Source organism: Chelonia mydas, chromosome 4 (assembly GCF_015237465.2).
Source record: "Chelonia mydas isolate rCheMyd1 chromosome 4, rCheMyd1.pri.v2, whole genome shotgun sequence".
In the NCBI taxonomy this organism is placed as follows: domain Eukaryota; kingdom Metazoa; phylum Chordata; order Testudines; family Cheloniidae; genus Chelonia; species Chelonia mydas.
In genome coordinates, this window is record NC_057852.1 from 44,902,196 (window position 1) to 44,914,480 (window position 12,285).

The following is a 12,285-nucleotide window of genomic DNA, read 5'->3' on the forward strand; positions in this document are numbered from 1 at the left end:
CTATGAAAAGCTACTTCAGACTCTAGAAGGGCAGTTGTGGTTTTCTGCCCCCCACTGCCCACTTTTTTTTATTCCTTTCTCCCTGTAAGGATTTTTGTATTCAACATGATCTAGAGCACCAACGCCATAGAATTTCAAGAGGCAGACTTTTTCTCACCCCCTCCCCGAAGTAAACAAATGTAGTTGGTATTGCTGTCTTCCTTGTCTGCATTAGCATTTAATTCTCTCTCTCTCTCTCTCAGCGACCTTGAGCCTGAATGGTTGGACAGTGTGCAGAAAAATGGGGAATTATTTTATCTAGAACTGAGTGAAGGTGAAGAAGAAACTCTTCTTCAAGACATCTCTTCGGAGGTGCCTGCAGGGAATCATGTCAGGTTCCGTGAAAATGAAGCTGAGGTTATTCAAGAGGGATCACGAAAAGAAAGAAAGTATGAACCCAGACTAAAAAAAATCACCAAAATTTTAAAAAAGAAAAGCCTTTTACGAAAGCATTCTGGTAAGAAAGGAACTGGTGGTAGTGATGGGCATCCTTCCGGCCCAACCTCCATACTGAAACACCAATCCACTCAGAAGGTGGGAGTCATAGTCCAGCAACGGTACAAGGATGTTTGTGTCTATGTAAATCCAAAAAGACTACCCAATGCTGGAGCAGGGGGAAAACTCAAGCTTCTGGAGGCACTGGTAGGGATTGTTCATCAGTCTTCATGGAGCAGCAGGAGAGCTGAAAAGCAAGGAGAACAAGACAGAAGCAACAAAGGGATCAATGAAGAGAAGCTTGTAGTGCATGGCTTGGTCCCAGGCAGCTCAGCCATAAAAACAGGTCAAATCTTGATTGGTAAGTAACCCAATGAACACTGACATGTGCTTACTCCCATTAAAACCAATACAGATACTAATTTACCCTTCAAACTGTAGCAAAACCTAGACTAACAAGCATTTTCAGTAGAGGGATAACTTAAATATTTCTGAGATTTTAAATCTGTTTGAGCTCGTCAGCTCATAACTGAGGTTCTACTGTAACTGGAATTTAGTTGAACACAAAACAGCATATATAACTTATTTTTATTAAACAAAAAAGCCATATGTTTTGGATACATAAACTTCTCTTATCAAAATATGATTCACATTTACAGCTATCTTATAATAAGTTTAGGACCCAACAAATTTTATATTAAATTCAGCTTTCATTTTAAACAAATTTATCTTCTAAAAGAAAAACATTGTAATTTGAAAAAAAAAAAAAAGTGGATTTCAATAAACAAATCCAATGTTTTTATTAAAATTTGTATCCACACTGAGCTACAGGCACATAGGCTATTCATAGATTACCAACAAGCAATGAATGTATCTTTGTGCTCCTGGCATGCTGCTATGGTTTTCTGTTGGGTCTTGGATCACTGGGGGAAATTAATGCAACTCTCTCAGCAGTTGAAGAAGTCTGTAGGTGTAACATGGTTGGAGTGGGCCTGTGTATACTAGTTTTGACTGGTTTCAAGAGGAGCAGCAAACAAAGGCCCCAAACTGTGAAAAGGATCAGCCTGAGCTGATTCAGAGTGAGGTACTGTGGAACAAAGAACTGATAAACTAGTGTATGGGCCTACGAGAATTCCATGCAGATGATAAGTAGTGCCTGGTGAAATTAGCCTGCATGTCGACTTTTGGTTTTGTAATACATTTCTTCTGTGTAATCTTTTTGTCCTACATAAATGTACTGTGGTTTGTGAAAATTGATTGGTCACTGGTAAACCTGTCATAGTTTCTGGTAGATAGTAGAACTGCAGGTGCTGGACTAAAGTAAGACTTGCTTGGAGAAGCACTGTAATTAGGGTTCCCAATTTTCGTTGATGTATTCCTGGAGGTTTCATCGCATGACATAGTCTTTAATTAAAGATTAATCTTTTATTCCTGGAGACTCCAGGACAGTTCTGGAGGACTGGCAACCCTAACTGTAACTTGCAAGGAAATTACAGCCTAAATCCACATTCTGGAGGGAGAAGGACATGAATTCCCACTCTGAAAAAGGGGCCTGAGATCTGAGCAGGAGTGCCCTCAAGGAGACTACAAAGGGATCAGAGATGCAGTTATCCCTGTGGCCATTTTGGGGTAATCCAATAAGACAATCACTGTGTGCTCCAAAGTATGAAGCTTTGAAATGTATGTATATGTGTGTATTCTGAAACTAAATTAAAGTGTGGGAGGGAAGCATGTTGGGTAAGGGAAGCATTAGGGGGAGGTGTGGAAATGAAAGTCTTAGGCTACCATTTTACAGGGTCTTGGTAGAAACTCTGCAATTACCTTAAATGCTCAAGGGGAAACAATCTGTAAGTATAAAGGTCTAAATGTATTTTAAGAAAAGATACATATTGCACAAAGCCTCTACTGTTTATCTGTACAGGACTGGTGATATTAGCCTTAAGATTGTTCTCTGGAAAGAAGAGAGTGAAGATGTATGCTCTGGATGGGATCTTCAAAAACTCCTGAATAATTTAGGAGCACAAGTCCCATTTGAAAGTCAAATCACATAAGCACTCTTGAAAATTCCACATTGTATACATAAAGACAGATCACACATTGACTCACGAGTGCATGTTTTGGATAAGAGTATTAAATAATATTCCCTTGTAAAAAATGAATAACCTTCAAGTTGTTCCACAAAAGGGGAAAGGGTTAATATATAAATAAGTTTGAAGGGAGATTCTGGCTGTATCTTCAGCTTGATAGGCCCGGTTTATATGCATAAATTTCATTAACAAACAGTTTGTAAATGCCTTCAACCACACTTACAAAGTAATTCCTTCGCTTGGGTCACAGTTAAGGTGACCAGAGAGCAAGTGTGAAAAAGAGGGACAGGCGGTAATGGGTAATAGCCACCTATATGAGACACAAACCCTGAATATCAGGACTGTCTATAAAATTGGGACATCTGGTCCCACTAGTCCTCAGTTAAAGTAGTATTCTTTTCTCTCCTGATTTTTGTCTACAAGAATGGGCACACAGGCAGATCACTATGACAAGTAGCAGGCCTAGGAGATTAGATTAACTCTTTAACCGTTTCTGTTTCCATGGCAGGTATAGCAGTATTGCATTTATCCTTAACAGAGCTAAGGAGGCAATAGTATGTTAAGAGGGTGTGGAGAAATGAAATCTTTGTTTTGTTTTAAATGGGAACAGTTACTTAAACCTCAGAGGCTGGTAGTTTATTACATGTCCTGAGCTACCATCAACCAATGTAACCTTATTTTTACATGTTGGAAACAAAATACTTTAAAGCATACTGCCATCATTCTGCTTTGAACAGGGAAAATGTGCTACATCCTGTGCCAAGTGGCATAAAAAGTATAATTTACATATAAAAATACTCTAAATTATATATGTGCAGTGAACATTGGGTACTCTGAAATCTGTATGTGGTATCTAGCACCAGAGATATTTTGCATAAACTAAATGCTTGGATTTTAATGCAGTTGGCATAAGGGATGTACAGTTAAAAACCCAAAAACTTAAATTTTTTTTGTAAACCACTTTTAATTTAGTTTGTTCCAGTCAGAAACCCTTCTGGTTTAGCGTTGCTGTATTGTATATCAGACGGCAAGATAGCCAGGCCTTTTGAGTGTACACCCAAACTCTCTGGTTAAAACCAGAAGTGCAGTTTAATTTTAGATACATAGATGGTACTAATATGAAGAGAATAGAAAAATACAAGTTTCTTATGGTCTAAAATATCACTTAAAAGAAAAAGCTTAAGATGAGATTCAAGAATCCTGTCCTGAATTGAGCAGTTCTTTATTAAGATGTACTTCAAGTTTAAGTTGATCTAAATACTCACGAGAATTACTAGTTTATCAGTTGTTAAGCTAATCAACATGGTATGGTTCAGGCTAACCAATGTTGCTAGAATTCTTCTTCTCTCATCTCTTACCAATAAGGGCCTGCAGAACAATACACTACTTTGCCTATATGCATTTGTTACTCTGTATAACATGGTGTGATCTTGCTGGTCGTCTTAACCTCGAGAACCAGGCATTAAACAACTCTTCCCTCTGAACATGAACATTTTGAAGTGCTATTCTTTGGCTATATTAGTAACAGTCTTGGGACACTTGGCATATCTAATTTAATTTTCTAATTTGATTTCTAAATAAGAACTCTATAGATTTTAGTTTTGTATCCCTGGCAGACAGAATACCTGATGATTTAAAGTAATCTCGTACAGCTCTGAGATTCCATTCTCAATGAGAAGTATGGTAGCTATTTCAATAGCTGTCAATGTTTAATAATATTGCAGATTAATACTGCAAATTAAGCACTTTGTTTTACAACCAAATGGGCTAACAAAAAAGGTGGACAAGGCAGTTACTTACTTAACTTTTTTAATGGAAATTTTTTATATAGTTCCTTAAAATAGTGTCTTAAGGTATCTTGTCCTGTTCATTCTGAAATTTGTATCACGATATCTTAACACTTAGATTGAACATTTATCTATTTGTGCACCACACATTTAAAAATATCAAAGGTTGCATATGGAAGTCATAAGTTTTCTTGCAATACTTAACCATATAGATGGTCAGAATCATGGTTACATTTTATATTCTGAGAAGAAATACGCCATTTTTGGCACCAAAAATTTGCTGTCTAATAGCCTTGTGTGTTTTCCAAAACAAAAATACTTTATCCAAGTCTGTTAAGCTATTTACTAAAAGATGTTCTAAAACTAAATCTTTCTGTATATTGTGACAGGTCCAGTTGAGTAGTCCTCAGTTGGCCACTTAGCACATCTGGATCTCCAAGTGTTTTAAGCCTTCCTGGGTCTTAGCAGGCTGCAGCACTGTTTCTTCCCTTGTGCGCTGTCTGGCACATTTCCAGGGCACTAACTCTCTTACTCCTTCATGGAAATGAAGCCCTTCAAGCTACTTGAGTAGGCCCCAACTTCCAGCACCCACAGGATACCCCAGTAGCTTATATAAACCCTTCTCCTAGAATCTTTCTGGGCTGCAGATTCTCTCAAGAGGCACGTGGTACGTGTAGCATATAACAGACACTTGTTCTGTGACACTTTGCTCTTTATTTAATAACCTAGGAAATACACCCATCCATTTAAAAAAAAAAAAAAAAAAAAAAACTACTACTACATGCACCTTGGCAGTCTTGGGGGGACAATCTGTGTTCAAATACATAGGGTCCACCCCTCTGTCTCATTCGTCTCCTGCAGCAGGTTCTCTCATCTTAAGTTGGTGAGAAGTGGCCAAAGAGAGAGGAATAGAGCAGTTTCTGCCCTTTGTAGCCTTCCTTTCTCCTTTGTCAGATGACTTCCTAGTCAGCCTCAACAGTTGACTGCTGAGTCCGATCTGGTGACTTCGTTGTCAGGTCACCTCTCCCCTGACAAACCAATTCTCCTAGCTGGGAGTCACTTTTGTCTACAGCTGTTACTCTACAATGATCGAGCACTCAAGTCAACAACCCTTTTTGGTTTGCCCTTTTGCTCCAGGCTGGACTGAAATACCAAAGCGCACAGAGAAAGCAACTAGCTTCCACACTAAAAATGGAATTTGCAGCTTGATAAGGATACATACAAAGTTCGTAATCTCACACAGAATTCGCTAATTGTAAAGCCAGATCCCCAAATCATCACAGAGGTATGTCATAGTTCACCATCCCAGACAGAATTCAAACAAACAAACCCCTCCAGTCTTCATTGGTCCAAGAAAGTTGTGGGTTTTTTTTCATTGTTGCTCTGAATGTACTTTTTATTTTTCTGCTCAAAGTAACAAGTAGCTAGGTATATTGTGTTTGTAATGGCTCTTATTTGAGATCCTCTTTGCAAATGTAAGCCCTTTCATATTTTTGCAAAACCACTTTTGCTTGCCCAGCTTCATTCTTAAGGATCATGAATAATCTTGTTCTACTTTTTCTGCTTTATCAGTCATTCCAAGAAACTATTAACTATATTCTCCATTTAGTATCTGTTCAGTGTCACTCTTTTTCTAACATTTCCCTATTCTTTGCTATCTTTGTTGAGACATATGAGTATAGGTCTTCTCTAGTATTCGATGGGGGTAATGGAGTAAGTTAGTTTGATGGCACTCTTCGTACACACTCAGTAGTTGCTGCCTGACTCATCATTCCTTAATTTCTGTGTCTAGGATGCCTATTGGTTGCATGTGTAAAGAAGGTAGAGATATAAGGTAAAGAGTCTCCTTTTCTATTGGAGATGCTGGTTGAAACATGTGTTTGTTACTGAGTCTCAATCTTTTCCTTTTCTCAAGATACAAAAGGAAATCTCATACACTCAGCTTTTTGTTTTGAGCAGGTCCATGAGGTGCAAAGATGCAAATCTGTACTTTCAAAACAAAGCTCATTTTAAAGTAGACTTTTGTACATTGAGGTGATCCTGCAAAAATTCTAGTAAAGATGATCAAAACTTGGAACTTTGAACATGTTCAGTATTTTATAAAATCTTCTGATAAGTGGTCTAATTATTCATTTAATTTTATAAAACTGTACATCGTTCTCTTTTCTCCAGTGCTGAGTTTTTCTTGTTCCAGTTTTTTCTGTTCTTGTAAAAGAGCTAATACAGATTTTAAAAGGCCCACCAAAACAAGCTGAAGAAAAAACTGGCCTCTAAAGGCAGATGAGGCTTGTGATAGGAGATGCCAGTATCATTGGTTCCTTCTCTTCAAATTGAGTTGATTAGAGAGAGTAGAGAACTGTGTCCCTATCTTGTGGGAAGGGTGTTACTTAAGTGATGCTACTGGAAGTCTCACAATGGCCGAAAGGTTAGAAGAAGCATGCATGGGGAGGGAAATCCTTGCAGAGACTGAAAGGTTAACACTGTGGCATCCTAGTTTCTTAGTACTACACAGTGCTTTCTGTGTTATAGCTACACAATCATTCTAGTATTGATCCACCTATTGACTTCCATTCGTTCTGTTACTGCACTCATCACCATGGTATCTGATTGCCATTTATGGCTTCCTTTACTCCCTCAGAACACAAGGTACTTTTGTCTCGTAACACGATATAAGAACTCGAGAGAGACTAAGGCTAAGTCTACACTGGCAACTGAATGACAAAACTATTGTCTTTCAGGGGTGTTTTTAAAAAAAAAAAAACACACACACACCCCCCGGACAGACAAAGGTTTTGCTGACAACAAGCTCTGGAATGAACAGTGCTTTGTCGGCAGGAGCACTCTCCTGCCGACAAAGCAAACACTACTCGTTGTGGGTGGAAATATTTTGTTGGCAGGAGAGCTCTCTCCTGCTGACAAACAATGGCTACACTGCGTGCCTTTTAGCAGCAAGGCTGTAGTGTAGACATAGCCTAAGTACATTCAGGATTACTGTAATTCTAAAGAGTGCAAAGCTGGGTCATAATTATCAGTTGCATGTAACATTGCAGATGCTCAGTCCCTGTCCAAGCCTGAATGAACACTAGAAGCTATGCTGGAAGACAGTCCTGTGTCCTCTTTTAATGGCAAACTGATCTTTAAGGTTTTGTCCTCTAAGGAAGGGAAACTTCATCTTATTTCTGCCTCTCACTCCCGAGATCCAATGAAGGATGGTGTTGGTTTCCTTGCACAGAGAATTTCTATTGTAGAGAAAATATGGTCCATCATGCTTATTAAACAATTAATTTCCTCCTGCATTTGAACAATAAAAGCTAGGGCTGTCAATTAATCGCAGTTGATGGTTAACTCAACAAATTAACTCGATTAAAAAAAATTGCCATTTTAATTGCACTGTTAAACAATAATAGACTACCAATTTAAATTTATTATAAATATTTTTGGATGTTTTTCTGGATTTTCAAATATTTATGTCAAAGTGTACAGTGGAATGGTGGTCAAAGGGGCATACAAATGTTTAGCATATCTGGCGCGTCAATACCTTGCAATGCCGGCTACAACGGTGTCATGGGAACGCCTGTTCTCACTTTCAGGTGACATTGTAAATAAGAAGCGGGCAGCATTATCTCTCAAATGTAAACAAACATGTTTGTCTTAGCAATTAGCTGAATAAGTAGTAAGACACAGTGGAGCTGTAGGCTCTAAAGCTTAACATTGTTTTATTTTGAGTGTAGTTGTGTAAAAAATTCTACATTTTGAAGTTGTACTTTCACGATAAAGAGATTAAACTACACTACAAAATTTGTATGAGGTGAATTGAAAAATACTATTTTTTACAGTGCAAAAATTTGTTATAACAATATAAAGTGAGGGCTGTACACTTTTTTATTCTGTTCCAATTGAAATCAATATTTGAAAATATAGAAAACATCAAAATATTGAAATGTTTTATTTAACAATTGCAGTGCAATTAATTGATTTAATTGCATGATTAATTTTTTTAATCATTTGACAGCCCTAATAAAAACATAAAACATCATTGGTGGAGATCCTCATGTCAAGTTTTATGTGTAATATTTTAAAAATAAATATACAATCCTAAAACTTCACCAATCCATGGGTATGGACAGTTATTGAAAGAGACAGGGCCATACCAGAGGATAATACCAAACATGGAATCTGCCTAACTTTCACTAGTTGTCAAACAGTAACCGTTGCATAAAGACAGGTGACTCAGAGGCACGTACCTGCAAGGCAGCTATCTGTGTCTGTCATAATGGAACTAACACACAGCTAGGATTCCTGTCAATGAAAGAATTCCTTTGAGAGCTCCAAAGTACTTTAAGGGATCTGATATTTTTTTCTTCCCGAGAGAGAGCGAGATTGTACTCAGTGAAAGGTTATGTAAACTAAAAAAAAAGTTTAGAAGCCAGAGCTAGCGATAGGGTATTTGCATAAGCATTGCCATGTCTCAATTTTCGTTATGGAGTTTGAGATGCAGCTTATATTTCAGCCTCCTCTTCAGGGCCGGCCCACAACATTTTGGCACCTGAGGCGGGGAGCTCAAATGATGCCCCCATACTCCCTTGCTTGGGCCAAAACTTTGAAAGGTCTCAATTCTGCCTTCTTCTTGTTCTACTCCTCTAATACTGCTCTACTACCTACCCCAATAAAGGAGAACTAACAACTGAAAATGCCTTGTTCAAAAATTTTAAGTAACACTTAACTTTCAAATGCCTGAACAGCAAATGTAACTTTTCTTGTCTGCATAATAAACACTGGCACTTTTATCTGTTTGAATAATGAAAGTGGTGCTTTCCGTGCCTTCTTGGTTGCAAAGATTTGAACTGCTTCCTGCTGAAGGTCCACAGTCTGGGCTAGCTCATGCTCTACTGAGATGGTTGCAAGGTGGACCAGCCTCTCCTGTGTCATTGTGGAGTGTAGATGTGTTTTTATTAACTTCAGCTTGGAGAAGCTGCGTTCTCCACTGGCAACTGCTACAGGAAGTGTTAGAAGTATGCGCGGAGTAACAAAAGCATTTGGAAAGAGGATGATCATCTTATTTATGCACATATATTCCAGAACAGCCTTTGGAGTTGATCCTGCTGAAATGTATCTTGAAAGGGCTTTCAGTTCATCACCTAAATCACTCGCATCAATATCGCGCATGTCATCATGTGTCACTGCCTCTAGTGCCCTGCATTGCTGGTGTAGGTCTTCTTCAGGTTTAGTGAGGAGTTTTGGAATATCATACAACATCCCAAATATACTTCTTTGTTCCTTGAGCTGTATGAAATGTTCTTCAACTGACTGTATTGCACAATCTAGCACCTGGTTAAAGAATTCAACTTTGAATTGTTTTTTGGGGTCTCTTATGGGATTATCCCGTGCCTCGTAATCAAAATGTCTTCTTCGGTGACTCTTGTATTCTTGAATGGGTGGGAAAATAGCTTCAATGTGAAGTTCCTCTGCCAACTTCTGTGCACTCTTCAGAATGTTTTGAAATCCCTCATCTGACCGGTAGGACTGTAGGTATGACTTTGCTTTGTGCAGTTCCATTTCTCCAGCTATACCAAGGTCAACGCCTTGGAGTCTCTTGCTTACAACATTTATTTCAAACACTATGTCATGCCATAACACTAAGCCACACAGAAATTTGAAGTTATGTATGTTTCTGGTGATTCCATTTCCCTCTGCCAGTGTTCTCCCATGTACAGTTCCTGCCATAGCCTTATGCCCCACAATGACATCATCTATCTTCCCAATTTGGTGTTTGATAGGTTTTATTGTCACCACTCGACTTAGCCGTTGTGTGGCACTCAGTGGTTTCAGTGTCAGCGAGGATGTTCCCAGATGTTGCTTCAAAATTTGCCATCGATGAGTTGATGCAGAGAAAAATACATAGATGCTTTGAATTACATTAAAAAGTTCAGCAGCCTCACTAGAAGCTGACGCTACATTACTGACCACCAAGTTCACTGCGTGAGAACTGCATGGGACAAAAAAAGCTCGAGGGTTTAACTCTCGGATCCGTGTCTGCACTCCTCTGTTCTTTCCTCTCATGTTAGCACCATTATCGTAGCCCTGACCACTCATGTCAGCTATCGCAATTCCCGTATCTTCCAGCTTTTTAAGAAGTACATTTGTCATACTAGCTCCTATAATATCATCAATGTCAATAAATTCTAGAAAATGCTCTCTGACCATCACTATTGCAGGGACATTTTCACTAGGTTCTGTTGTTGTTGTTGTTGTTACAAAACACACCATTAAAGTCATTTGTTCCATATGGCTGATGTCAGGTGTGCAGTCCAGAATAACTGAGTAATATCTTGCTGACTTGAGATCTGCCGCAATCTTCTGTTTGACTTTTGTTGACAGTAACTGTATGATCTTATTTTGAATTGTTTTTCCAAGGTAGTGGTGTGTGTACATTTCTTGGGTGTCAGAGTAGCAGCTCTTTTAGTCTGTATCCGCAAAAAGAAAAAGGAGGACTTGTGGCACCTTAGAGACTAACATTTATTTGAGCATAAGCTTTCTTGAGCTACAGCTCACTTCATCAGATACAATGACTTGTCTTTAAGGTGCCACAAGTCCTCCATTTCTTGGGTGGTGACTCTTCTTAGATCTCCTGGAGTACAGCATCAAACTTAGCCATCAGCTCCACAATTTTAAGGAAGTTTCCATTGCTTGGCACATACAGCTGATCTGAAGTGCTACACAGTGCAAGGTTTTGGGTAGCAAGCATTCTCACAATGTCCATGAGGCTTTTCAGAACATTTTTCCAGTAAAGAGACTCTGATGCAATCTTCTCTTGATGCTGATCATCTATGGTGGCCTTTAACCTTAGTCTCGTCTCAAGCTCTTCCCACCTATGGAATGCTCTCTGGTTATTTGCTGCCCTCTCATGGCATGCCAGATTTCTAGCCAGATTTTTTCAGTCCTTTGTTCCTGTAGAACCCAATGTGGTTGGAACATTAGACTGGAAGAGTTTGCAACAAAAACAGTATGCGGCATTCTGGGTTTTTGAGTACATAAGCCATGGCCTCTCCACTTTGTCACCATTGGGGATTTCACACCAGTAATGTGTTGGATGGAAACTTCTATTTTGTCTTTGGGGAAGTTTTTCACTTGCTGTGGCCCATGCAGTACAAGGAAGTCCCTCAGGCTACTGCTCAAGTGGGTCCACAGTCCTGGATCATCTAGACTTAAGGAACCAAACTCAGCAGCAGCTGTTTCTTGCGCCTCCACCACACTCTCTTCTCTGATCTAAACTTTTCTTCAGGAAAGTGCATGGTTACATCCATTTGAGATGGAGATCTGGATGCTGCAGTAGCTGCCAGGTCACCTGCACTCTGACTAATTGGAAGATCAGGCATCTCCTCACCACTCATATCCTCACTGGGCCCAGAAGGTTTACTGTGAACATTTGTGTCTCTGTATCTCAGGAGAGCTGCTTCCTGCTTAGATATAAAAGCTTCCTTTGCTTTCTTTCTTTTTCTGAATGCTGCCCCAGAGGGGCTTTTTCTTCTTTCACTCATGATTGCTGTTCTGTGCCAGCTATAGTGGCTCTCAACACGCAGTTGAAGTGGACAAATAAGCAGGCTGGTAGCAGGGCCTAAGTGAGGGAAGATATTGGCATCTTAAGGGCCTAACTGGCTCCTACGACTTCAGTTGACTGCCTGTTCTCCTCAAGTGGGTTCAGGGAAGCAGCAGGAAGCTCCCTGAGAAGCTGCTGTTAATCAGTCCAGGCTCTTGGGGGTGTTAGAGAGGTACATAAGAGGCTCCTCCTCCTCTCTCTCCCTGCAGCTCCGGCTGCTTTCTGTTATTCCCTCTCACCTTTTCTCCTGCCTGCCTGTTATGTCTCTTGTGCCCTCCTTCCTCAGCACAGCACTCCACCATCTCTGTGCATCTAGAGCAGCAAGAATACATATGCACCA

The 12,285-nt window shown here is 39.5% G+C and overlaps 1 protein-coding gene across 4 annotated transcripts in view; it reads left to right on the forward strand.

Moving 5' to 3' along the window:
• Positions 1-12,285, forward strand: part of INTU (inturned planar cell polarity protein) — a 109,780-nt gene that overhangs the window by 12,999 nt on the left and 84,496 nt on the right. For all 4 annotated transcript variants that reach the window (XM_037897172.2, XM_027821611.3, XM_037897174.2 and 1 more), the window contains exon 2: positions 243-835. In XM_037897172.2, the coding sequence (XP_037753100.1) occupies positions 243-835 (593 nt within the window). The remainder of the gene's footprint in view (positions 1-242; positions 836-12,285) is intronic.